At 40.0% G+C, this 23915-nt stretch overlaps 1 protein-coding gene across 1 annotated transcript in view; it reads left to right on the forward strand.

The window, feature by feature from the left end:
- The window catches only part of AK7 (adenylate kinase 7), a 99427-nt gene that overhangs the window by 41703 nt on the left and 33809 nt on the right, over nt 1-23915 (forward strand). Inside the window, exons 6-9 of the mRNA XM_036748830.1 lie at nt 11076-11156; nt 17375-17463; nt 21333-21423; nt 22853-22930. Of these exons, the coding sequence (XP_036604725.1) occupies nt 11076-11156; nt 17375-17463; nt 21333-21423; nt 22853-22930 (339 nt within the window). The remainder of the gene's footprint in view (nt 1-11075; nt 11157-17374; nt 17464-21332; nt 21424-22852; nt 22931-23915) is intronic.

Below are 23915 nucleotides of genomic sequence, written 5' to 3' on the forward strand. Positions count from 1 at the left end.
CCTCCCACAAGTCTTCCTGCCAGGTGTTTGGGCCCCAGTCTTGATTGTGCCTGTGCAAGGGCTGCATACATCTTCCTCTTGTTAACTTTTCCCTTCTTTTTCTGAGCTAAATTCACAGCTGCTTTTTCTTCTACCACCTGAAACTTTCTAGCTTGACCTTCTAAAGGAAAGTTTGAATACTGTAGCATAGAAAGCTTCTCATTCAAATCAGCTAACTCCTTTTTCATCCGAACCTTTTCTTCTAGTAATTTGTCTCTGCTTTTACATAGGATACGATAACTTGTTAGCAAGGCCCAGCCTCTCCTCCACACTCTTGCCATTTCTTTCCCCGATTCTATTGGCATTCCTTGCAAACATCTTTCTGAATCCCTGGGTGCTCCCTTCTGTAGCCTCAGTTCCCGGTTTTCACAGAGTCCTGCGCTTTTAGCCCATCCATCCTGGGATATCCATCTCCTTCCCTAGAGCCGTCCTGTCTCCACGTAGAGGTTTTCTATCTTGCGATCCTGTTCATGACACCAAATATATGGCCAAGGCCATACCCACGCAGCTGCTGTGAATATGTAGGTGAATTCCCAGGTTTGAATCACAAGCTATGACAGACTCTCTTCATTGAAGACGAAACCAAAACATTTACTCGAACATCAGAAAGCCCAGAAATCTATACACATTATCAATGTAGGGGGCGCCACCATCCCCAGGCCTCCCCACCAACAAGCTCCCTTAGCCCCTAGCTGCTCTCTCTCTCTCTCTCCAAGCTCCAACTCACTCCAACTTCCTGCTCCACCCTTCCAGCAAGCTCCTCCCACCACAGGCTCATGTGACCCAGGCTTCCATGTGACTCAGGCAGGTCACATGGGCCTATCAAAGGGCAAGAAAGATCTTCCCATTCCATTAACAATACATTAACAATATACTCTCTATCCACTTCACCATTTCTAAGCCTTGTTTAGGCTAAACTTTTCTAGGTCTTTCAAACATTGCTTTTAAGTCATATTCTGCAGACTCTCCTTTTTCTGGATATCTCCCAGCTTATCTATGTCTTTCCTAAACTGATTCCCAGAACTGAACATAATACTTTAGGTCTGACCACATCAGACTGTAGCAAAGCTATTTCCTCCTTCATTTGAAAAATAAAGCTTCTCAATGCAAACTTTCCTATAAAAGCTATGGTAGAATTAACATTTGACACAAAGATTTCTTTCATTTTATTTAAGCAACCTGTGAGATATCTTTCATGGATTTCCCCCTTTTTTCCCTTGAGTTAATTAATGCCATTACTTACTAATTCTTTGGTTGTTGTATTTGTTTACTATTCTTGTGAGTGTTGTCTGTAGCATTTGCAAAGCAAATAATCTACCCACATTTGGTTGGGTTTTTTTTAATGTTTCAAATGTCTCTCTTTTATTGCACATTCTTTATTTTTTCATTTATGATTAGGCTCAGGTTTGCAGGGATGTCACTTTGGGTTGTATCTTGAGCCTCTTTGCTCTTCAGAACACATTCCATTCCCTTATGGCGAATGCAGAACACTCTTGTGTTATTCGAATTTCTTTTTCCTTTGTATTTGAAAGTCTTTCTCCTGGTCACTCAAAGAATTTGTTGTTTGTCATTGGAATTGTTCAGTTTAATCACTGTATATCTTGGAGTTTGTGGTATAGGTATGTTTGTTTTCTGCAGTCAATCTGTGGATACTTTCCATTAGCGCGCGCGTGCGTGTGTGTGTGTGTGTGTATGTGTGTGTGTGTTCAGAAATTCTGGGCAGTTTTCTCATTATTTTTTGCTTTATGGTATTCAAGGTTTTGGTTTGTTGTTGTTGGGTTTTTTTACTTTTTGTCTTCTGGGAGGCCTACGATCCTTAAGTTGTTTTGGCATATCCTGTCTTCAAGATCAATATGTTTTATTTACAGGTTTCATTTTTAATGCTATTTCTTTTGGCTTCTCTTATCCCAAATTATCCCTCCCTTCTGTATATTTGCATTCTCAATCAATTGTTCTCTTTTCCTTCTTTGGAAAGACATGCCACCATGAATTCATGGGTTTTTATTCTGCCGATCTCTGCTGTGCAAGGCATAAATTCTGTTTTTACAGTTCTTATTTCTTTTTTAAACCATTCAGGAACATCCTATTGTGATGCCATAATCTCTTGGATATCCACAGGGCCTTTGCCTTGTTGGATGCTAATCCATTTTCCTTTGTTTCACAGTATTAATTCAGAGATGTCTGGACTCATCTAGATGTCTTGGATGCCATCTTCCTTTCTGTTATTAATATCTCCCCTGTTGATTTATCTGTTTGTGCTGTTTTATTCCTTGTGAGATCTTTAGTAAGTTTCAGTCTTTTTTTCTTCATATTCCTCTATCACTCACTTTCTTTCTCCTTCTCCTTTGATAGTGGATCCTCTAAGGGCTAGACCTCATAGCTATCTCAGCCTCCTTCCACCCTGGAGAATTTACTTGTCACTGGCCTCAGTTCCTGCCCCAAGTGACTTCTGGAGAGACAGAACTGACCCCAACTGGAGGTAAAGTTTAATTTATTTAGCAGAAGAAAGCAGACAAGAAACACGCACATATGACACAAAGGTACAAGATTAATTCCTAGTATCTTATGGGATCTCCTTACTTGCTTTTACCTTAATGTTACTTTTTAGAACCTTCCTTCTATGTTCCTTCTAGACGTCTAAGCTGGATGAAGAATTTCCAGGGATGATGCTGAGGGCCTTGGACAAGATGACTTGCTAGGGCCCTTCTAACTTTAAGATTATCTTTTACCTATGAAAGATCCCCATATTTTGTCCATAGTCTCATCTCTGCTCCTCTTAATTCATCTCTGTAGCATCAAGCAACTCAATTCACTAAATATATCTTAAGTATACCTGCAATTTTCAAGGTACTGGGGATACAGCTGTGGTGCAAAAAAATGCAACATGTGGACAGATAGCGTAATTAGGAAAGAACCTTAATGGTACTGCGTAGAAGATGGCGGCTCAGCCGAGTCTTGAAGAAATATAAGGCTTCTGAGAGTCAAACTTAAGAACAGTGTGCCTTCCAGGAATGGGAAACAGCCTGGAAAAGATGGGATGTCTGGTTCAGAGAAGAGCTAGTAGTTTCTGTTTGGAATGTAGAGTGCTTGAAGGAGATTAATATGAGCTATGGTTGAAAAGATAATTTGAAACCATATTGTAGAAGGTCTTACATACCAGCCTGAGGAATCTGTGTTTTCTTCTTAAACAAGAAAGAATTACTGAAGTGTTCATTTTTGTTTTGGTTTTTAGCAGAGGAGTGCCAATGTCAGACTTGGACCTTAGAAATATTAATTTGGCATTTGTGTGAGGAATGGATAAAAGAGGAGGAGATAGTGGAAGCAGGATGACCAATTAGGAAGCCATTACAGTAACCTAGATGAGAGATGATAAAGGCCTGACCTAGACTTGGGGTCATACTTCTAGGAGAGAGGGAAATAGGTGAGAAAGATGGTGTAGAGGAGAAATGAACAAGAAGCAATAACTGATTGGGTATGGAGAATGAGCGGCAAAGAAGGGTCAAGGAAGTCAAAATTGCAGATATAGGTGACAGGGAAGATGATGGTGATCTAGGTAGACCTAAGAATATTAGGAAGATGGGTGGGTTTAGGGTAAGGGTAGTGAACCAAGGATTTTTCAGGGTAACAGGTTCCATTTTAGATATATTTAGTTTGAAGTGCCTATGACATTCAGGTGGAGAAGTCCAGCAGGCAGATGGCAATGCAGGCCTGGCATTCAGCAGGGAGATTAGTCCTTTTTTGAATTAAATTTTATTCTTTTAGTCAGCAAAAATCTGCTCTCCCCCCAATTAATGATGAAAAACAAAACCTTTACAACAAAAACAAACATGTATGATCAAGCACAACAAATTTATACATTGGTTACGTCTAAAAGAAGGATACACACATATATTTAGGTATATATGTGTCTTATGTACATACTTTTATACGTTTTATATATGTATGTATGTGAGGGCTTGTGGAAAATTATGGCAAAATTTGGTTGCCCAGAGAAGTTCATCAGCATAGTACGTCAGTTCCACGATGACATGCTTGCATGGGTTTTAGATAATGGACAATGCTCTAATACTTTCTAACTTTGGACTTTATTTTTCGGCTACGTTTTGTACTCTTCTGAAGGGAATGTCTGGGCTTATCATGTTGCTGTTTTCTTGGAGTATTAAGTATTACGTTATTAAAGACTCTCAGGCCAGTTAAAGCTGGGGACCTCCAAATTTTTAGTGCTCACAGTGTGGCCTGGTCTGAAGCAGAGTCTGATTTTTGCTTCCCTGTTCTGAGCTCTGCAGATTCCTGACCTGTGTTTAGGTCTGATTAATAGTAAACTGTCAGCCAGCTGAAAAGCTCTGCTGGTTCAGAGCGGCAGAAATGTAGGCTTCCCTTTGATCTGTGATTCCTGTCCTGGTTATTCGTCAGGCTTTAGATTGGGCTAGAAGCTGTAACTGAGACCCTATTTCTTTCCTGGGGTCTGAGCCATATAGTTGCTGTTTGCTTCTGAGCTTGTTCCTTGAATGGTACACAGGATAGGATCCATGACTGTTCCTCACCCTGGACTTTCATCACTAGACAGAGATCCCCTATTCTGTCCACTCTATATCTCTGACATGAAAGTAGATAGTGAGCTGCAGAACTGTCCGTTGGCACCTGTACCTGTAGCCTACATTAGTTTAGGCCTCTCTGTACTAGATTTAGGACCTCTTTTTGTCAGGGTACATAACATCTCCTTGACTGGGAGGCCTCACCAGTTTCTACAGACCTTCTTCCTATGAGACATGGGCCATAAAAATTACTCACTCTTTTTTTCTAGGATTTTCTGATAAGGATTCAGTCTGGGAGCATTTTCTAGATCTGTTTGGAGGAGTTTTTGGTGAGGACCTCACTGTACTTCTTGCCACCCCACCATCTTGGCTCTGCCTCTTGATATTAGGTCTTTATAGATAGATTTTGGAGATATCTGACTGGAGATGATCAGTGAACCTATGGTAAATTGATGAGAACATAGTGAAGAGAAGGAAAGACTAGGGGATTCCATTCTGCTGTACGTTGGTATCAAACTACCTGGAACTACAAAGGTAATCAATTTATCCTTGTCTTTCCCTGGAATCAAATGGTTAAGTTGTCATCATCTCATTATGCCACTAAAAGTGAAATCAGAACCCAAAGAACAACTCTTGTACCAACATGAGGTTTATTTAAAGTTATAGCACAGCTAGGCAGGTCCAGAAGTGATAGATCATATGACTTAGGGCTGGAAAGCCCTCTGAAAGACAACTTTCTCCCTTAATGGATGAGGAAATGGGAGCCCAAGATAGTTAAATGACCTGCCCAAGAGCACACAGGTAGCAAGTGGCAGTCTTAGGATTTAAACCTGGTGCTCTCACCTCAAATCCAGTGCTCTTTTCTGTGTGTCTTGCTGCTTCCTAATTGCAGCATCATCAAGAAAATCAGGATTAATGGTTATAGTTACTCCTGTAATATGTCTACTCACTGGTCACTAGACAAGGATCTCACATTTCGAGGCCCAACAGTTAATGTTTATAGATAGTTTCCACATTTTCGTTCTTTTTCTTCCATTCTTTCCTCATCACTGCAGAAGCCAAAGAAGGCCTTAGAAACTGAGGGTAATTTTGTATTTCCCTTTATTTCATGGCATGCAATGGCCAAAGAATTCTTCCCCTCCTTAATGGCCAGTGTACTACTGAAGTGCCTCCACTAGGTTGGCCCTTACTTAGCAAGCAGGTGTACCACACCAATGGAATTGTTATCCAGAGCCTTTCAAGCATAGTAAAATATGCCAGACCTTTTGCCTTTGAGAGTGCCAGGTAACCTCCGTGTCACAAGGAACCATAGGAGTCAAGTTTTGTGGAGGGCTAAGAGAATTGCCAGAAGATATCACCAGCCTACAATAACACTTGAGCAAAAACTCAGGGAAATTTTTCTGTAGAGGTTCCCAATGAAATAGGGTTTTATTGGGGAGGGGATTGTGCCCCACACATAACAGAAATTATTGGATGCTATGGTCTTCCATTAAGCCACTATGAGTGAAGAAAGATACTGGAACACTACTGTCTCCAGTGTGGCTCTAAAGCCTGTGATGAATGAGCGTAAAGATTTCCACAGCAATGGTAAACTCCCACGTCTGTCTGAGGTGGAAAGGTAGCATAACATAGGTTTTGTCCCTCTGTTCTTTATCCAAAAAATGCTCTGCTTCTGATGTGTGACCAGCAAGTTTCCCTTTTTTTCTTTACTTGTTGAATTTTTAATAGGTAAAGTTACAAGAAATTATGCTTCATAAAAAAACTATTAACTTAAAATGCAAATGGAAAAGGCTAAAAATTAACTATATTAATACAAATATTTCTTCTGCTAAGGAAAGGATTCTCCCAAAATGGGCATGATACTCCAAATTTTAGTATATAGTAAGTCATAAATGGATCCAATTCCAGGCAGGGACTTGGTCCCTTACTTAGCCTTATTTATATAGGTAGAAATTCAAGAAGTAATAACATCTTCAATCATGAACCAGATCACAGCAGTCACATAAATCACTGGCCAATAGGAAGGCTACCCAGGACATCGTCAGAGGGCCATCTACAAACAAGAGCATCTGTAGAAATTTTCCATTAATAGGGGATCGGTCTTCTATTTTAATCTCATACCAGGCTACCTCCTTGACGTTGGTGAATATGGAGTACTCTAAAATAGAGAGCCATATGGTAAGTGTATGCCTCATTTGAGTTTGACACTCAGTGGGTCATTGAACAGTTGCCTCTGTGGTGACATTTATAATGATCTTCACCTTGGCACCTTGTTTGGAAAAAGACATTCAAGTTTACAATTTCCTCTAATAAATAGAATGCACTTTTTTGTACTTAGACAATAGACAAGTAGAATCTTACATTCTCTACATTTCTTAATTAGTTGTGTGAAAGTGAATATGTGGTTTGTTGTAGAAAATTGTGTGTGAAAACTTAGGCATATTGGTTACTATTGCTAATGCCTTCTTGGTTGTCTCCTTTTGGAAATTATAGTCAGCTGTAATATTTTCCATATTTTTGGAATTTTATTTGAGAAATACCCCAGACTGCTTTTCAAATCTTGTCCCTTCCTGTATAGATTTCTTCTGTATGTGTTTGGTCAGGTGTGGATGCTCCTCCTGATATAATTTCCTGGGAAGGTTCCTCTTCCTCTCAACTTCTATAAGGTGCCTTTGAAAGATAGTAGACTCCAAATACAATCAACAGAGCTACAATTATCTAGCTTTTTAAAGTTTGCAAAGGAGGTGCTACTGTATTACTTTTTACGTAGCTTTAGAAATTTGGGGAGGGAACCAATTGGCCAAGAAGCACTGATCCATAGCTACATTAATAGCCCATTAGTGTGCCTGTCCTCTCTTATCTTATAAACAATTGTAATTTTCCTTTCCTTTCATGATCTTTGCCAGTTTGGTGAGTGTGAAGTAGAACCTTAAAGGCATTTTAATTTGCATTAATATTATTATTAATGATTTGGTGTATTTTTCACATGATATTAGTGGTATTCATTTCTTCTTTTAAGAACTGCTCATCAGTATCCTTTGACCATTTGTCTTTTGGGAAATGACTCTTGTTCTTATATATTTGTATCAATTCTCTATATATCTTAAATGTCAAATTTTTTATCACAGAAATTTGCTGCAAAGATTTTTCCCCACTTAACTGTTTCTCTTCTAATTCTTTTTTTTGTTTGTTTTTTTTTTTTTTTTGGCAAGGCAGTTGGGGTTAACTGACTTTCCCAAGGTCACACAGCTAATACATGTGTCCAGTGTCTGAGGCTGGATTTGAACTCAGGTCCTCCTGACTCCAGGACCAGTGCTCTACTCCCTGTGCCACCTAGCTGCCCCCTTCTCTTCTAATTCTAACAGCCTTGGTTTTGTTTGTATAAAACCTTTTCAATTTTATGTAATTAAAATTGTCTGTTTTATCACCTGTGATCTTCTCTGTCCCTTATTTGTTCAAAAACTCTTTTTCTGTCTATAATTGTGGGAGGTAAGTGGCTGTACTTTTAGCCTACCCATCCCTTGGCATACATTCAGCAACGTGGGGAGTCAGCTGTTATTTAAGAATGGGCAGCCTGCCCGGTACAGTTTCTCACTACTATCTTAGGGAATGGCCTTGGAGATGGCAACTGTTATTTTAGTGGCCTTGGAGATTGCTTCTCAGAGAATTCAGGAATTCAGACAGCAGGAAAAAAAAAACCAACTACTGAACTTTTAACAATCAAGCAGGAAGTTTACAAGAAGTTACAATGACCACACGCATACACACACGCACACACACACACGCGCGCGCGCACGCGCACACACACACACACACACACACACAACTATTAAATTTTTAACCATTTAGCAAGCAAACAGGTTATAGTATCCAATGTCAAAATCTCATCTTAAAATCTTCTCTATAGGGGTACGTTTCTATCTTGTAGTAACTGTATTTGTACATATATGATCAGAAATCATGGCTGACGTGAGTTACTGTCAGGGCTGTAATTTTCCCCACAATGAACATCTTTAGGGAGTGAAAGGTGGATAATGATCTAGCTAAATAGACAAAGAAACAATAAGGCAGGTAAGAGAAGAACCTGGAAGACAGTCCATTTACTCTGTTGGTGTTCTCGCAGTGTCAGGAGAAAGGGACAAAGACCCACAGCATGTTGAGTAGGCCACTTATGGTCACTTTATGAGAAGAAATGAATGAGAGTCACATGATGAATGAGCAGGCATAGTTGGGTTGAGATCTGTATCTCTATAGGCAATATCACCTCAGTGAGATCCCATGTCTTGTCATTTAACCTCCTGTTCAGGAGAGAATAGAGACCAGCTTTGAGAGCTGCATACACAACTGATTACCAGTCTAGATAAGAGACATCCCTTGTTTATTCCCATATGTATAATTAAGTTGAACTATTTTGTGTGATTAAGAATCTCATTTAGGAGATCTTCAATAATCTGGGACTTAATATAATTAAGAACATCATCTTTAAGTAGGAGTATCTATAAGGAATCCCTCTGAGCCTCAGATTTCAATTTGGCAAGTTTTACTAGATGACTTCTAAGATTCCTTCTAGCTCTCAAAAAAATGTTATGATCCCATAAGACTATTATAAATGATGCTTAAAAAAACCTTCAGGAATATTTTCATTTCCATAGGGAAATTTATTCATATCATTTATTGGTTTATTTAATCAAATTGACTTTTGCCTAAATTATTAATAAATTGTCCAGGTAGACTTATTACCTAATAGCTTTATATTGCCCCCTACACACTTACTTTCTTTTGAGTCGGTGCCCAAGCCTTCAAGTGGTTTACCCTTGTTGTTCCTTTAATTCAAATATAATGTCTTACTCACCTATGATCAATGTTTGGAATTTACTATAATTACTAAGTCAGTTTGAATAGATCAATATTGAAAGTAGATCATGTTAAATTTTTGAAATTTTCATCGAGTGCCTCTTTGTTAATAGTTGTGGGAGAATATACGTATCCTGAAAAATTAATGAAATTTTAAGAATTATCACCAAGTTGATACCTCAAAGAGATCAAAGAAAAATGAAAAAAGACCTAAATGTGCAAAAATATTTATAGCAGCTCTTTTCATAGTGACAAAGAATTGAAAACTGAGGGACAGTCCATTAATTGGGGACTGGTTGAATAAGCTATGGTATATGAAGTGATAGAATACTATTGTGCTACAGGAAATGATAGAAATGGTTTCAGAAAAACCTGGAAGGACTTATATGAACTGATTCAGAATGAAGTGAATGGACCTAAGAGAACAATTTATATAATAACAACTACATTGTAAAGACAAGCAACTTTGAAAGACTTAAGAACTCTGATCAACACAACAACCAACCACAATTCCAGAGGACTCATGATATGCTCCACCTCCAGATAAAGAAATGATGGATCTAAAATTACTACTGAAACATTTTTTTAACATGGCCAATGTAGGAATTTGTTTTGCTTTACTTAAACATATTTGTAAGAGTTTTGTTTTTCTTACTTTCTCAGTGTGGGAGAGGAGAAAGGATAGGTAGAAGGAAGAGAATGTGGACCTAAAAAAATTGAATTAAAAAAAGAATTATTCCCAAAGAACTTTGGAGGATTATATATTAATATATATATATTAATATATATGTTATATAGTTATGTAATAATCCATTTGGTTTCTGTTAGATGTATCACTCAGTAAATGAAAACTAAGTAATATTTTGCATTGTAAGTGAATCAATACTTCTTAAAATGTTTTTAAGTTTTGTTTTATTCAGTTCATGAGAAAAGATTCAATTCTATGTCGCATGTAGAAGGTTGGCTCCCAAGTGACTAAGTATTGAACTGGATTCCCATAATGCCTAAACTAGTACTTAGAAGTACTAAGTAAGTTAAGTACCACTAAAATTGCATGAATTATTTCCTTCACTGACTACAGCTATGCCAGTAATTACTGTTCATTAAATGTTCCTGATTTAATGATTGTGGAAACTAAGGTATGCAAAACATACATCATGAATTGATTGATATGCTGTGTGTACGCCTACACACTACTTTTCCTTCTTTTTATTTCTCCTCCTAGTACAAAAAATACTGCTCAAAGTCAGAAAACATGGATTCAAATTCCACTTCTGCCATTTACCAACTATGTAACTATACAAGTCATTTAACCATTCATCTCTTAAAAAGAGGATAATACTCATCTGTCTTAAAAGATTGCTGTCAGGATCAAATGAAATTGCGCGTGCAAAACACTTTGTAACCATATGCTTTGTTAATAAACATTATATACATGTCAGTTACTATTATTAACTTATTCCTTTTCTTCTTGTCTCTGTTCCCTTTCTGTAAGCATTATGTTAGTATACTTTATTCTTTCTTAATTCATAGGATTGTAGCCTAACAGAGTTGTGTAAGCCTCTGAAGTACTACTTTTTGCACTATGGAATCTGAGTATTAGATTATAATATTACATATAACTTTATTTTGTATTCTATTTAATAGAACAGAAAATTTGCAACCTATGTAGTTGCTTCTGGTCTAATTTATGGAGCAGAAGAAGGCATCTTACATTTATTTTTTAAGGTATGCTCTTTTATAATTTTGTTAACTTATAGTAATATATTTTCTAGCTTTAAGATATAAAACTTATGTGTGTTTGTTGCATGATAATTGGGACTGTAGAACTTTAAAATCTACAGGAAAATGTGTGGAGATAGAATTTGACTCCTAATTCTTTTTCCCCTACTTAGAACCAAGACGTGTCAGATTCAAAGAAGGGCTAATATTTAGTAGAAGCTGCAGAAACCTTTAAAAAAATAAGAAAATGATACATTTCATAGGTTGCATTTGACATAAGTACAGTGCTATATATCAACATTTTATCACTAAACTCCTTATTTCTAGTCTGAGCCATATATAACTTACCTGAAAGCAAGAATTGTGTCTGAATGACCTACCTCTGAGAAGTATTGTGGTATAGTGAATAGAGAGCTGGCCTTGGAGTCAGGATAGAGGTTCGTCTTGCCTCTAGCCCATAATACTGTGTGACCTTGGGCTTGGAATTCTAAGATGATTTTGCTGTGGTAACATCTCTCGAACACATCCACTTCTCTCCTCCTTCTTGGCCTCTCTTGCACAGGTCTCCCTCTACTGCAGTCCATCCCTGACTCAGTTCTCAGAGTAATCTTCCTAAAGCACAGGTTTGGTCACGTCCATACTTAGTAAACTCCACTGGCTCCCTCTCACCTCCAGGATCAAATATAAAATCCTCTGGCATTCAAAGCCTTTCATAACATGCCCCCATCACCATTTACCACCTTTCCAATCTTCTTACATCTTACAACATCCCTGTCCAGTGGCAATGGCTTTCATGTTGTTCCTAGAACAAAATACTCTTATTTCTCAGCTCCAGGCGTTTTCACTGGCTGTCTCCCATGCCTGGAATGCTCTCCCGGCTTCTTTTAGCTAACATCCCAGCCAAAATCCCACCTTCTACAGGAAGGCTTTCCTAATCTCCCTTAATTATAGTGCCTTCCCTCTGCTGATTGCCAACTTATCCTGTATAAAGCTTGTTTGTACATAATTGTGTCTGTGTTTTCTCCCCCATTAGACTCCGAGCATCATGAAAGCAGGGATTGTCTTTTGCCTTTCTTTCTTTTCCTCAGGGCTTAGCACAATGCCTGGCATATAGTAGGTGCTTTCTAAATGTTTATTGACTAAGACTATAAATTTCAGAACAGCTGTTCATATAAAGTTTCCCCTATCCTCAAAAAACCCTAACTTGATCCTTCCATCCCTGCCAACTATTATTCCATAGCTCTCCTAGTCCTTTGTGACTAAATTTGAGAAGGCTGTCTACTATAGGTACCTCCACTTCCTTTCCTCCCACTCTCTACAATTTAGCTTCTGACCTCATCATTCAACTGAAACTGTTCTCTCCAAAGTTAGTAATGATCTCTTAATTGCCAAATCCAATGGCCTTTTCTCAGTCCTCATCCTTTTTGCCCTCACTGTTGATCACTCTTTTCTCTTTGATAATCTCTTCTCTTCAGGTTTTCAGATCACTATCCTCTCCTGGTTCTCCTCTTGCTTGTTTGACCGTTCCTTCTCAGGCTCCTTTGCTGGATCTTCATCCAGGTCATGCTAGTTAACCATGGATGTCTGATAGGACTCTGTCCTTTGTCCTAGGCCCTTTTCTCTTTTCCCTCTGTACTATTTCTCCTCATGATCTCATCAGCTCCCATGGATTCAGTTATCTCTATGCTGAGGATTCTCACATCTGCTTATCCATCCCTAACCTCTTTGCCATCCTCCAGCCTTGCATCTCCAACTGCTAGTTAAACATCTTGAACTGGATGTCCTGTAGACATCTTCAATTCAACATGTTCAAAACTGAACTTGTTATCTTTTCCCCAAAATCTTCCCCTCTTCCAAACTTCCCTATTACTGTCGAGGATGGCAGCATGCATCCTCCCAAGCCCTGAGACTTGCGACCTAGGTGTTATCTTCAACTTCTCATTATCTCTCACCTCTTATATTAAATCTGTTGCCAAAAAGTGTCAGTTCTACCTTCTCTCTTCTGATACTGCCACCACCCTAGTGCAAGACTTTATCTCCTCATGCAAGATCTTACGTCCTCATGCACAGACAATTGTTGGTTGATCCTCCTGCCACAAGCCTCTCCCCATTCCAGTCCGTTCCTAAATCCCAGGACTGACCCTGTCACTCTCTTACTCCAGTATACAGTGTCTCCTTCTCATCTCCAGGAACAAATATAAAATCTTCTGTGTGGCATTCAAAGCCCTTCATAACCTAGACTCCAAACATTTCCAGTCATCTTTTTCCTTACACCCCCTCCCCGCTCCCCACACACTCTTCAATCTAGTGATTTCAGCCTTCTTGCTCTTCAGCAAATGAGACACTCTATCTCTTGGCTCCAGGCATTTTCATTGGCTATCTTCCATGCCTGGAATGCTCTCCCTCTTTATCTTTGCCTCCTGGCTTCCTTTGTCTTCCTTCAAAATCTAGCTAAAATCCCACCTTCTTCAGGAAGACTTTCCCAACCCCTCTTAATTCTAGTACCTCCCCCTGTTGATTATTTCCTATTTATCCTGTATATAGCTTGTAAGTTCCTTGAGAGCAGGTATTATATTTTGCCTTTCTTTGAATCCCCAGTGCTTAGTAGAATACATGACACACAGTAGATATTTAATAAGTGTTTATTGACTTATTGACTGACTGCAGAGATCCCTATACAAATAAAATCTCAGGTCCAGACCAAAAAATAATACTTGCCAAAAATGTCAAAGCATTTAAATTAAATAAAATTTAAATAACATGCTTCAATAAGTATTCATATTTTTGTTCTTTCTCCCTCCCTTCATCAACATTCCATGATTAGGTCATTACAGAGTTGTCAAATAAAGCACCACATGAGATCCAAGGGATGAGGTATTTACTGACCAAGGGGTCTCAGAGAAGGCAACATTTGACTTAATATATAAATATATATAATATGTATTTCAATGTCTGCATCTATAATCCTTGTGTCAAAAGGCCCCTTTTGTAACATAAAGAACCCAAGTACATTTTGAGCATCTCTCACGTAGCTCTATTACACCCCCCAGAAGGACATTGGGCATTCCCCTCAGGGTAGCTGCCAGCACCTCTTCTAAGTTCTGAGGCTCACAGGTCTTGAAAATATACAACAATTTTATTTACACAGTAAAAGAAGAGGCCAGGTTATGAGGAGCTTTAAATGTCAAATGAGATTCTATATTTTATTGCCCAGAGGGAAGGGGAAGCCACCGGAGTGCACTGAGTAGGGAAGGTGTCATGGTCAAAGCTATATTTTAAGAAAATCACTTTGGCACCCAAGCTGAGACTCTAAGCTAGCTCTGTTAGAGTGGTGAAAGACTTCAGCTGGAAGAGCCAGTGAGAGAGTGCTTGTAATAGTCCAGGAGAGAGGTGATGAAGGCCTGAACTAGTGTGGTGCCTGAGTGAAGAGAGAGGACACGTATGAGAGGCGTGGAGGTAAAAACAGCGAGAGCTGGCAGCTGGTCGGATGGGGTGAGCACGATTGAGGCCAACAGTGAGGTGTGAGCTGGGTGACTAGCTCTCTTCTTTGGTCCCCCACCACTACCCCTTTTCATTACCTTCTTCAGGATCAGGAAGTTGTTCTGCTTGTGAGTGTTCCCTCCCTGGTGTTGTCTTCCCTCTCAACCCAACCCTACCCATTTTGTTTCCCTGCTTGATGTATTTCTTCATCAAACTCGTGTGTGTGTGCGTGTGTGTATGGGTACGCGTGTGTGCGTGTGCGTGTGTGTGCGTGTGTGTGTGCGCGCGTGTGTGTGTGCGTGTGCGTGTGTGTGTGTGTGTGTGTGTGTGTGTGTGTGTGTGTACTCAGACCTCCTTTGACCATGTCAGATGAAAGTGAGGGTTCCTCTTACACGCCTTCCATTCCTTCTTCTATGTTAGTATTCTCAACCCAGTTATGAGAAATAGCAAATTTTGACCCCCTTCTCCTTTTCCTTTCCCTTCTTAAAATCCTCAAAACAGAGCTAAGCTACCCCCAGATGGCCTTCCATTTTTCTAATTAACTTCCTCAATACCCTTTGAAGACACTATTGTTCTGAAGACACACTCGTTTCTTCTCCCTCTACTGCTATTAGCATTATATCATCGTATATCTCCTTCTAGTTTCTTGAATAAATATATCTCTTTGGGTGTCTCTGGACTCTTGTGTTTGTTTCTCATAGTTCCTAGCAAGTCTGATCTTTTTATCAGAAATGCTTAAAAGTCCTCTGTTCTATAAAAGTCTATTTTTTCCTTGTAGGACTATACTCGGCTTTGCAGGATAAGCTATTTTTGGTAATAAGTCTTTTGCCTTTTGGAGCATTTGTTGCATTCCAGGATTCCCTCCTTGTCTTTTAGTGAAAGCTGCCTAGCCCACCTAGATTCTGACGTCCTTGCAGATTCCTTGTTCACCTTTTTATTTCTAGTACCCTGTGCTGTGTCTTGCCCATAGTAAACGCTTCATGTGTTTTTGTTTAATTGAATTTTTCTTTTAAATTTTTTTTAGCATTTTAATTGCCATTGCACAAAAGACACTTTTGTTCTTGCACCTTCTTAATGATTTCCTCTTTATATTAGCATTTCCACTTTCAGTCTTGTCAAGATCTGGATTTATGATTAAGAATCTTTTTGTGATCTCTGTTCAGATTTTAGTTAGTGATAACCATCTTGCTAGAATGGGTGCCCACGTGCATATTTATGTCATTAGCTTTTCATTCTGCATAAGCTTGACATAGATGACGTATTTTTTTCTGTAACCAGAGAATCCTAGACTACTTTCCCAATTTGCTGACCCCCAGACCACCTGGACATCATCATCCTGTCAGATAGGTATAGAATGAATGTTGCATTTCCATCTCAGCTCCTTGAAAACAGGGAAAACATGATCTTTAGATGCCTATTGGAATGTGGGTTCAGTCTTTGCTTAGAGATCTTAACCAGATCACTTATTCTGGCTAAATAAAATTGGGAGGGGGAGCAAAGAAGAGACCGTGAATAAGTAATAGTAACTTCATTCCTATGGTATTTTAGGATTTGCTATATGCCTTCCTCAAGCCTACCCTTTGAATCAGCGATGCAAGTATTACACTTTGTTTTATAAATGAGGGAAAGGTCTCAGAGAAGTTATGACTTACCCAGGGTCACATAGCAAGTGAGTGCCAGAGCCTCCTGGACTTTTTGTACCACAGCAAATGGTGGATGGGCCTGTACCTGATGTTATCCCCTTTAGGGTTCCAGATAAGACAGCTCTCAGCTCCTGTGTAGGAGGAACCATGCCGGGACTGGCTGGGGACCAAACCTAAGCAGTATCTCATGAGGGAGGCAGAGGGACAGCAACACTCACTGAGACTTCTTAACAGAATTTCTGGATCAGCTCTTTACGGACAAGTTGAAAAACATTATATGTACAAAAATGTTATTTGCTGCAATACATACACATATATATGCATATGTGTATGTGATCTTATTAGTATGGATATTCCTTCCAATGGTATATATCCCAAACTATTCACACCTTCTTACCCTAGGTAGCTTTTGCCAATGTATTTCTGTAAATCTTCCATAATCCAGCCAAGATGCTAGAGACCGTTGTCTGATTCTTCTACTACTTTGTGGATGTCACCACTACAGAACTGGGGTGGATATAACTGAAAGATTTCTGTTATTTTCACACGTCAAGCTCACCTCCTTTTCCAGGCTCATATCCTTGATGATATTTTCACTTCACCTGTTACATGCAAACCATCATTAACCTGTATGTAATACATTGTAGTCACATAACATGAGAGCAAATATTTGTTATAAACATGTTTTATTAAGGAACATATAAAACACAGTTATACCTCAAGAAAGAGGTGGACTCTATCAGAGGTGCCTTCAAAACTCCCCAGTCCAGCCAAAACCAGATTAAAATGTAATTGGGAAATGTTTAACAAAATAATTAAAAATAAAATAAAGCAGAGATAATGTTAATTTGTGATTTTCTGAGTCAATACGTGGCCCACAGGGGGATCCATTTCTGTTTGAGTTTGATACCAGTGGACTAGATGATCCCTAAGGTCCCCTTCCAACTCTGAAAAGTTAAAGATTGAACAGCTCTATGACACCAAAGCAATTGTTCTAGGTATCCGAGTAATGAAACTATCACCAAATAAATTACTGCTTCTACAGGACAACTAGACAAATAACTGCGTAAATGAAGCTCATTGCTTTGATTTTTTTTACAGATGGCGTGGTTAGGTGAAACCCCTACATTGCCAGTCTTTGGTGATGGTACAAATATAATTCCAGCAATTCATGTCCTTGATTTAGCAGGGTAAGCATTTCTGACAGATAACCTCACTGAAGGTTGCCTCATGCCTACTGTTTCCAAGCTTTGAGACTTTGTCTCTTCCACACTGCATCAGATGAGCAGTCTGTACTGCAGTTATTAAGGAAAAAAGTAAGTGCCACTCTGCTTTTTCACAGCCCTTGAGGTCCTACAAAGATAAAAAATGACTCTTAAATCGTCAACCTTCTTTACGAATTCTAAGTTAGGTTGGCCTTCTAGTTTTCTAGCCCTCAGAGAATGGAAGCCCCTTCTTGGAGCTACCGTCCTTGTCAGTTATGCTCCCAGAGAGGACGTTAGGCCTGGCTCAGGTAAGATTCTATGAAGGAATCTTGTGTATAGGCTTTAGAAATAGACATGGGAATACACAACAAAAATGTAAGTAACTTCAGGCTCACTCTTTCCCAAAGGCATTACCATGGAAACTGGAGGAGAAGAAATGTCTGCCCACAGACATTTACATAGTGTTCCCTAAGTTTCCTTGACTTTGAACCTGACAGACTTCTGAGAAGGAGCTGGAGGGTGGCCGGGGGCTGGGGGAGGGGAGGGGAAGGTGCTGGGCAGGGAGAGAAGGGTGATTTCCATCTTGCCTGAGAGAAGAAGTCAACAGGGTGACTTTAAGGGAGCCACATTGTAGATGCAGATTCAGAGGTAGGACCCGGAGAATTGGGAGCATGGACAAAACCATTCTCCCTAGAAAGATAAATGCAGGAGAACCAGGAGAAAACCTCTTAGACAAACTTAGGTATGCTAATATGTAGTATCTCCCCTAAAATTTAGGCATGAAGAGAGGTCTTTCTAGAGCATGCAGAGTGGCTATCAAGGATAAGATGACTTTTATTTCCTCTACCAAAAAGAACTGCTTAAGTCACAAAAGAGTCGTAAATGAACATTAACAAATAGTTAAAACATAAAAGAATAATCTGTCATCTGTTGTATTCTACCATGTGGCAAAGATAGCTTCAAATTTGATGTTTCATATTCACCTCCAGTCTGTACTGTCAGAGCAACGTGAGTCCAAATATGCTGGCAAGACAGAGCATGGCTTGCCCTTCAGCTTTAAGGTCTTACTGAGCTGCAGTCATCTCCTACAAGGAGTTGTTGTGGAAATCTTTTCCTTCTGGGGAACCAGAGCCCACACCTCTTAACCTCAAGAGGTTACTGATAGATCTGGAAATATCCATTTCTTAGGACAGCTATTTGGTGTCCTGGGCTCCTGAAAAGACACAAAACAGAAGAGGCAGTCAGAGACTTAAGGTCTAGCCTCTAAATACATATTCTTGCTGTTATGTGCATGTTATTGCTGAGAACACAGGAGCCACTGAGGGCTGGGGGCACATCCGAGGCAGAGGTGGCACTGTCTGTATCCTAATAAAGGGGCTACTTTAAAAGAGGCCAGAAGCCATTTCTCCTCATTCTCTATAGCCCGCAGAGTAGCTGGCTCTTCCTGGCTTGGTGACCAACCCTCTTTAGCATAGACCTCACTCATGGGGATACGTGGGGACCAGCTAAGAGTCTTTGGTTGTACATGCCCTTTAGCAAGGGCCCTGAACATGTGTCTTTCCCAGTGGAGCCAGAGCACGTATGCCCAGCTTCATCAAATAAGTAAAGGTGAGGGTCATGTCTCTATGGACTCTTCTAGCTGGGGCCTGGCATCCTCAAGTGGGACAGTCGTTGTTCACTTATTTCGGTCACATCTGACTCTTTGTGACCCCATTGAGGGTTATCTTTGCAAAGATACTGAAGTGATATGCCATTTCCTTCTCCAGCTTATCTTACATATAAGGCACTGAGGAAAACAGGGTTAAGTGACTTGCCCAGGGTCATATAACTAGCCAGTGTCTGAGGCTAGATTTGAACTCAGGAAGATGTGTTTTCCTGATTCCAAACATTGCACTCTGTTCACCTGACTCCCCAGACAGGATGGTGGTTGTTCGTCCTTGGTTCTCGATAGGACCAATGACATCAGTGTCTTGACTTCCAAGTAAGTTGGATTTAAGTGAGGCAGAGCTGTGCAAAGTCATCAGCCTTGCTCTCTCCTCCAGAGGCATCAGAGTCCAATGGTGAGATACGGGTCAGAACGACTGGCGTCGGCCCCAGATGCAGTGGGACACGTTGGTCTTCCTTAGCTAAGGTCTTTCCCAGGTCTCGGTTTGTCTGAGGAAACACGCATTCAGTAATTAAAGTCTAGGTAAGAACTAAGGCAAAAGATGGTCTGGTTTGCCTTCACAAAAGAGTCAGTCTGGGAGGGGAAGACCCTCAGAGTTCCTGGCCACAACAGAAATAATTGGCTATTTATAATCACTCTGAGCCAGTGAAGCTTGGCGCGCGAGAGCCAGAGTGCTTTGGGTTTGAAGGCATGGCCAAGTAACTCCACTTGAATCCCAGTGAGCTTTATTAAAAGCCTGTTTTCTCAGAGCTGTATCAGGAAATCATAAATGAAAGCTACATGAGACAAAAAAGAGTTAATTGTTCCAGTTTTTTTAAGGATGATAGAATAAATAAGTAGGGAAGGAAAAAAATCTAGCCCCCCAAACCCAAGATACCTTGAGAAATATAAGCAATCAAAATTGATACTTCTTTGGACAGAGTATCCACATATAAACGGGAAAGTACTCCCTCCTCAACACCTATGTGATTATAGCCTTGATCTGACTGCTCAGTGAATGGATACATTGAGCCCTCTCCAAAAATACTAACCCTATTTGTCCTTCATATATGCCATATGTCTCTCCTGAGGTGGGAAGTAACGTTTATACACTTCTTCCAGCAGAGGCAGGATATTCTGCTTTCCCTAGCACACGCCTCCCATTAAACTGGCCGTAAAGAATGGGCTGCTTAAAGAGAAGGTGTGGGCAGTGAGATGGCACCAAGCTCAGAATCAACCAGACTCATCTTCCTGAATTCAAATATGGCCTCTTAGACATTTTCTAACTATGTGACCCTGGGCAAGTCACTTAACCTTGTGTGCCTCAGTTTTCTCATCTGTAAAATGAGCCTGGGAAGGACATGGCACACCTCTCCAGTATCTCTGACAAGAAAACCCCAGATGGGGTCACAAAGAGTAGGACACAAATGGAAGGGAGAATGCATAGGCAACCATGGCTTTTTGTAGACTATGTCACTATAAGAACTTAAGAAGGCGTGTTCATCTTGAAGTCGGTGTATTTATTCACCCACCTGCTGAATTCCTTCTAAGGTGCTCTCACCATGCCCTGCACCATACCTCCTTAGGACATATAAAGTTATCCCCGTTGTACAATGGGTACATAGCAAGGATACTAATTCTTCCCTCTCTGCATCTAAATGTGTAAAGATAACCTAGAGCGATGGTAAACACTCACCTCCTGAACCCTCTCTGTAGTACTTCAATTATCCGGTTGTTCCCCACTAATTTTTCTGACAACAGAACAATTGCTAAACATTTTCTGGAACTTTAATCTCCCTCCTGGCATCAAAACAGATACTTGTTAGATTCATGTTAGAGGATGGGTGGAGGAAAGAAAGGGATAAATGGGACCAGCGTTTAGGGAGACGGAGGAAGGAAGGGGAGGAGGAACGATGAAAATACAGTGAGAAGATGAAGGGTTATTTCATTCGTATTTCCTACACCTCTGGGAATTGCCACAGCTCTAGAGACTCCATCAGTCTCTTCAAATTCCCGACATATCCCAACGCTCTTGACGGTTCGTTCGAACATATCCGAAAGATGCTAAACTTTGCTCCACTATTGCAGTAGTCACAAAGAACAGAACTGTATTCGCTCGTGTTCTTTGGAGTTCTTCAGCTTTAGGTTTCAGGGGAGTTCGCATCTGTTTTGTTCTCTATGGGTGAGCATTGTACTTACTGAATTGCAGAGTCTTACAAAATATAGCCGACCACGTGCCGAAGGTTCACTACCTGATCGCGATGGATGAAGCCTCTCATACGCAAGAAGATATATTAAAGGTAAAATGCTTCAGTGCCATATTTGGATACTTACTTTAATAATCTGTGTTTCTGTCAATGTGGGGACTCAGTCCACTAATGTCGATTGGAACCCCTCCATGCCTTAGGAAAAATAGGCATGCACTCAAAGCCTTTCTGGCTCTGCAGAACCTGCCAGCGCTTGAGTTTGTCTGGCACAGCCTTCAGGGACTCTGGACTGTGTACATGCTACAGGAACAGACTACGTAGTAGTGCCTTTTTTTTTTGTCCTCAAAAAATTAAATATTCAAAATAAAGAATTATCGTGGAATTATTGTATAATGGATTAGTCTTGAAACTTTGTCTGCCTTTTAGGTGAGAGAGAGAGAGAGAGAGAGAGAGAGAGAGAGAGAGAGAGAGAGAGAGAGAGAGAGGGAGGGCGAGGGAGAGAGTGAGGGAGAGGGAGGGAGAGGGAGAAAGGGAGGGAGAGGGAGAGAGGGAGAGATTCTGTGGTTACATGCATATAGTAGGGTTTTACAGCCTTGACTGAGAACATCTGAGTGGGGAAGTTGGAAGAATGAGTGGGTGGAAGGGAAGCTGAAATAGATGTGGGCAATAGGGTGTGGGATGGGGAGGGGATGCTTATACTAGGAAGCACAGAGTGGTCAGTGAAGAGGGGAGGATTCTCTGGAGGTCTTGGACAGGAGTTAGGAAGAGGGGTATAAGTGCCCTGAGGAATGTTAGGGGACCTCCAGCCTTTATACTAGACAGATGGGTGAGGTCAGCTGACCAAGATGAATACCCATGGCAAGAACAAAGGAAAACCCCTGATTTTTATTTTATGTATTTGTTTGTTTGTTTGTTTTGTATACTCATTGTCCTGGTTGTTTTGCTCAGCTGATTCTGAAAGGGAGGGCAGCTCCAGGGGGAAGGTGGATTGGAGGACAGTGGGACATACTGGGACTACTCTTTAGGGGTTTCTTCTTTCTTTGTCTTAAGGCAAACCTAAATTTAATCAATTTGTAAGTATCCATATGTGGATTTACTTTTTGAATCATCCTCTGCAGATGCTTAATCCTACCCAAGCAGAAGCAAAACCAGGAATGTAGGGCAGGGAGGGGCAAAAATAAAGCTGCCAGGTTAAGAAATAACTAGTTTCCTACTCCGAATATGCTTAAGTGATACTTTTGAAAAACTAGGCTGTATCTGGAGGCAGATGTTGAAATTGTGGATCATAACCCAGATTCACCAAAGCTAACATATACTGGTATAGTGGGAGCCAAACTGTCAGCACTCCCTACTTCGGCCATAGCTGCTTTGTCCAAGATACATGCTTTTTCATTTAGTATGCTCTTAGGCATCTCCCTCAATTTTGAAGGTGTACTTTTTAAGGTTTTCACTTACATCTCCATTTATGTGAGTATAATACAAAATTGTATCTACATATAAATATCACTATTTTTTTCAATAGTGCATCAGTAAAAATGTTGGCCCAGGAAAAATCCAAAAATTTGCTAAAGAAAATGCATTTTTAAGCAAAGAATTAACAGTAAGTACAAATTCACTACCGTCCTTATTCACTTTTAAAATAGGATTATTGAAAAAATGTTAAATATGGAGTATCATTTATATCTGTGTCAAAAATAAACTATCATTAGACAGGTTCCAGATTATCCAATCCAATCCATTAAATATTTATTAAGTGCCTACTATGTGTCAGGTACTGTGCTAAGTTTTGGGGATACAATTAATAAAAAAGAAAGACAGTCCCTGCCATCGAGGAGCTTACAATTAATGGAGGGAGATGATACATAAAAGGAGGCTGGAAAGAGGGAAGTGACACCAGGAGTACGGGTCTTGTTTCATGGAGTTGAAACCAAGTAGAACAGCAGATGCAGAATGAAGGCAAATTATACAGAATAAATACTGACTCAAATGCTTTGAGAAACCAAACTTCGAAAAACTAGTTGTAGTTCGAGGGATAGCATTTGGTATAAATACGCTACATTTTATATTCTACATTGTCACAGATTATAGTATAATTAAGATATGGACAAAGAGTCCTATGGTGGATTGTGTGGTAAATGCAAGGGATAAAACATGGAATGTTATCAGTGCTTCACTGATAACCTCTTGAGGCAAAAAAGTAAAGAAGGCTTCCAGCATGTGGTGGGAGGGACCCCCTGTGAAGAGCCTTAGGAGGACATGGACAAGACCAGGCATAGATGGGTGGCTATCTGCATCATTGGAGGGAACTCCTGTTATGAAATCATAAATCCATTGGAGTTCAAATAATACAAATAGAAATGTAGGAGCTGTTGAGGTAACATCACTCAATATGCCATTAATTTGCTGCCATCTCAATCTCGGAACATTCATTAAACATCATTTGTTAAACACTAAGTGCAAAGGCACTGTGCCAAAGATGATCATTGAAAGGCCTTGTCTTGATGCAGCTCATAGTCTGCAATGACTTCATTCATTCCTGGGTTTTAGTCATTACTGGCTAAGCTGCTGTATTATTCCATATGTTC

Source organism: Trichosurus vulpecula, chromosome 3 (genome assembly GCF_011100635.1).
Source record: "Trichosurus vulpecula isolate mTriVul1 chromosome 3, mTriVul1.pri, whole genome shotgun sequence".
NCBI lineage: Eukaryota > Metazoa > Chordata > Mammalia > Diprotodontia > Phalangeridae > Trichosurus > Trichosurus vulpecula.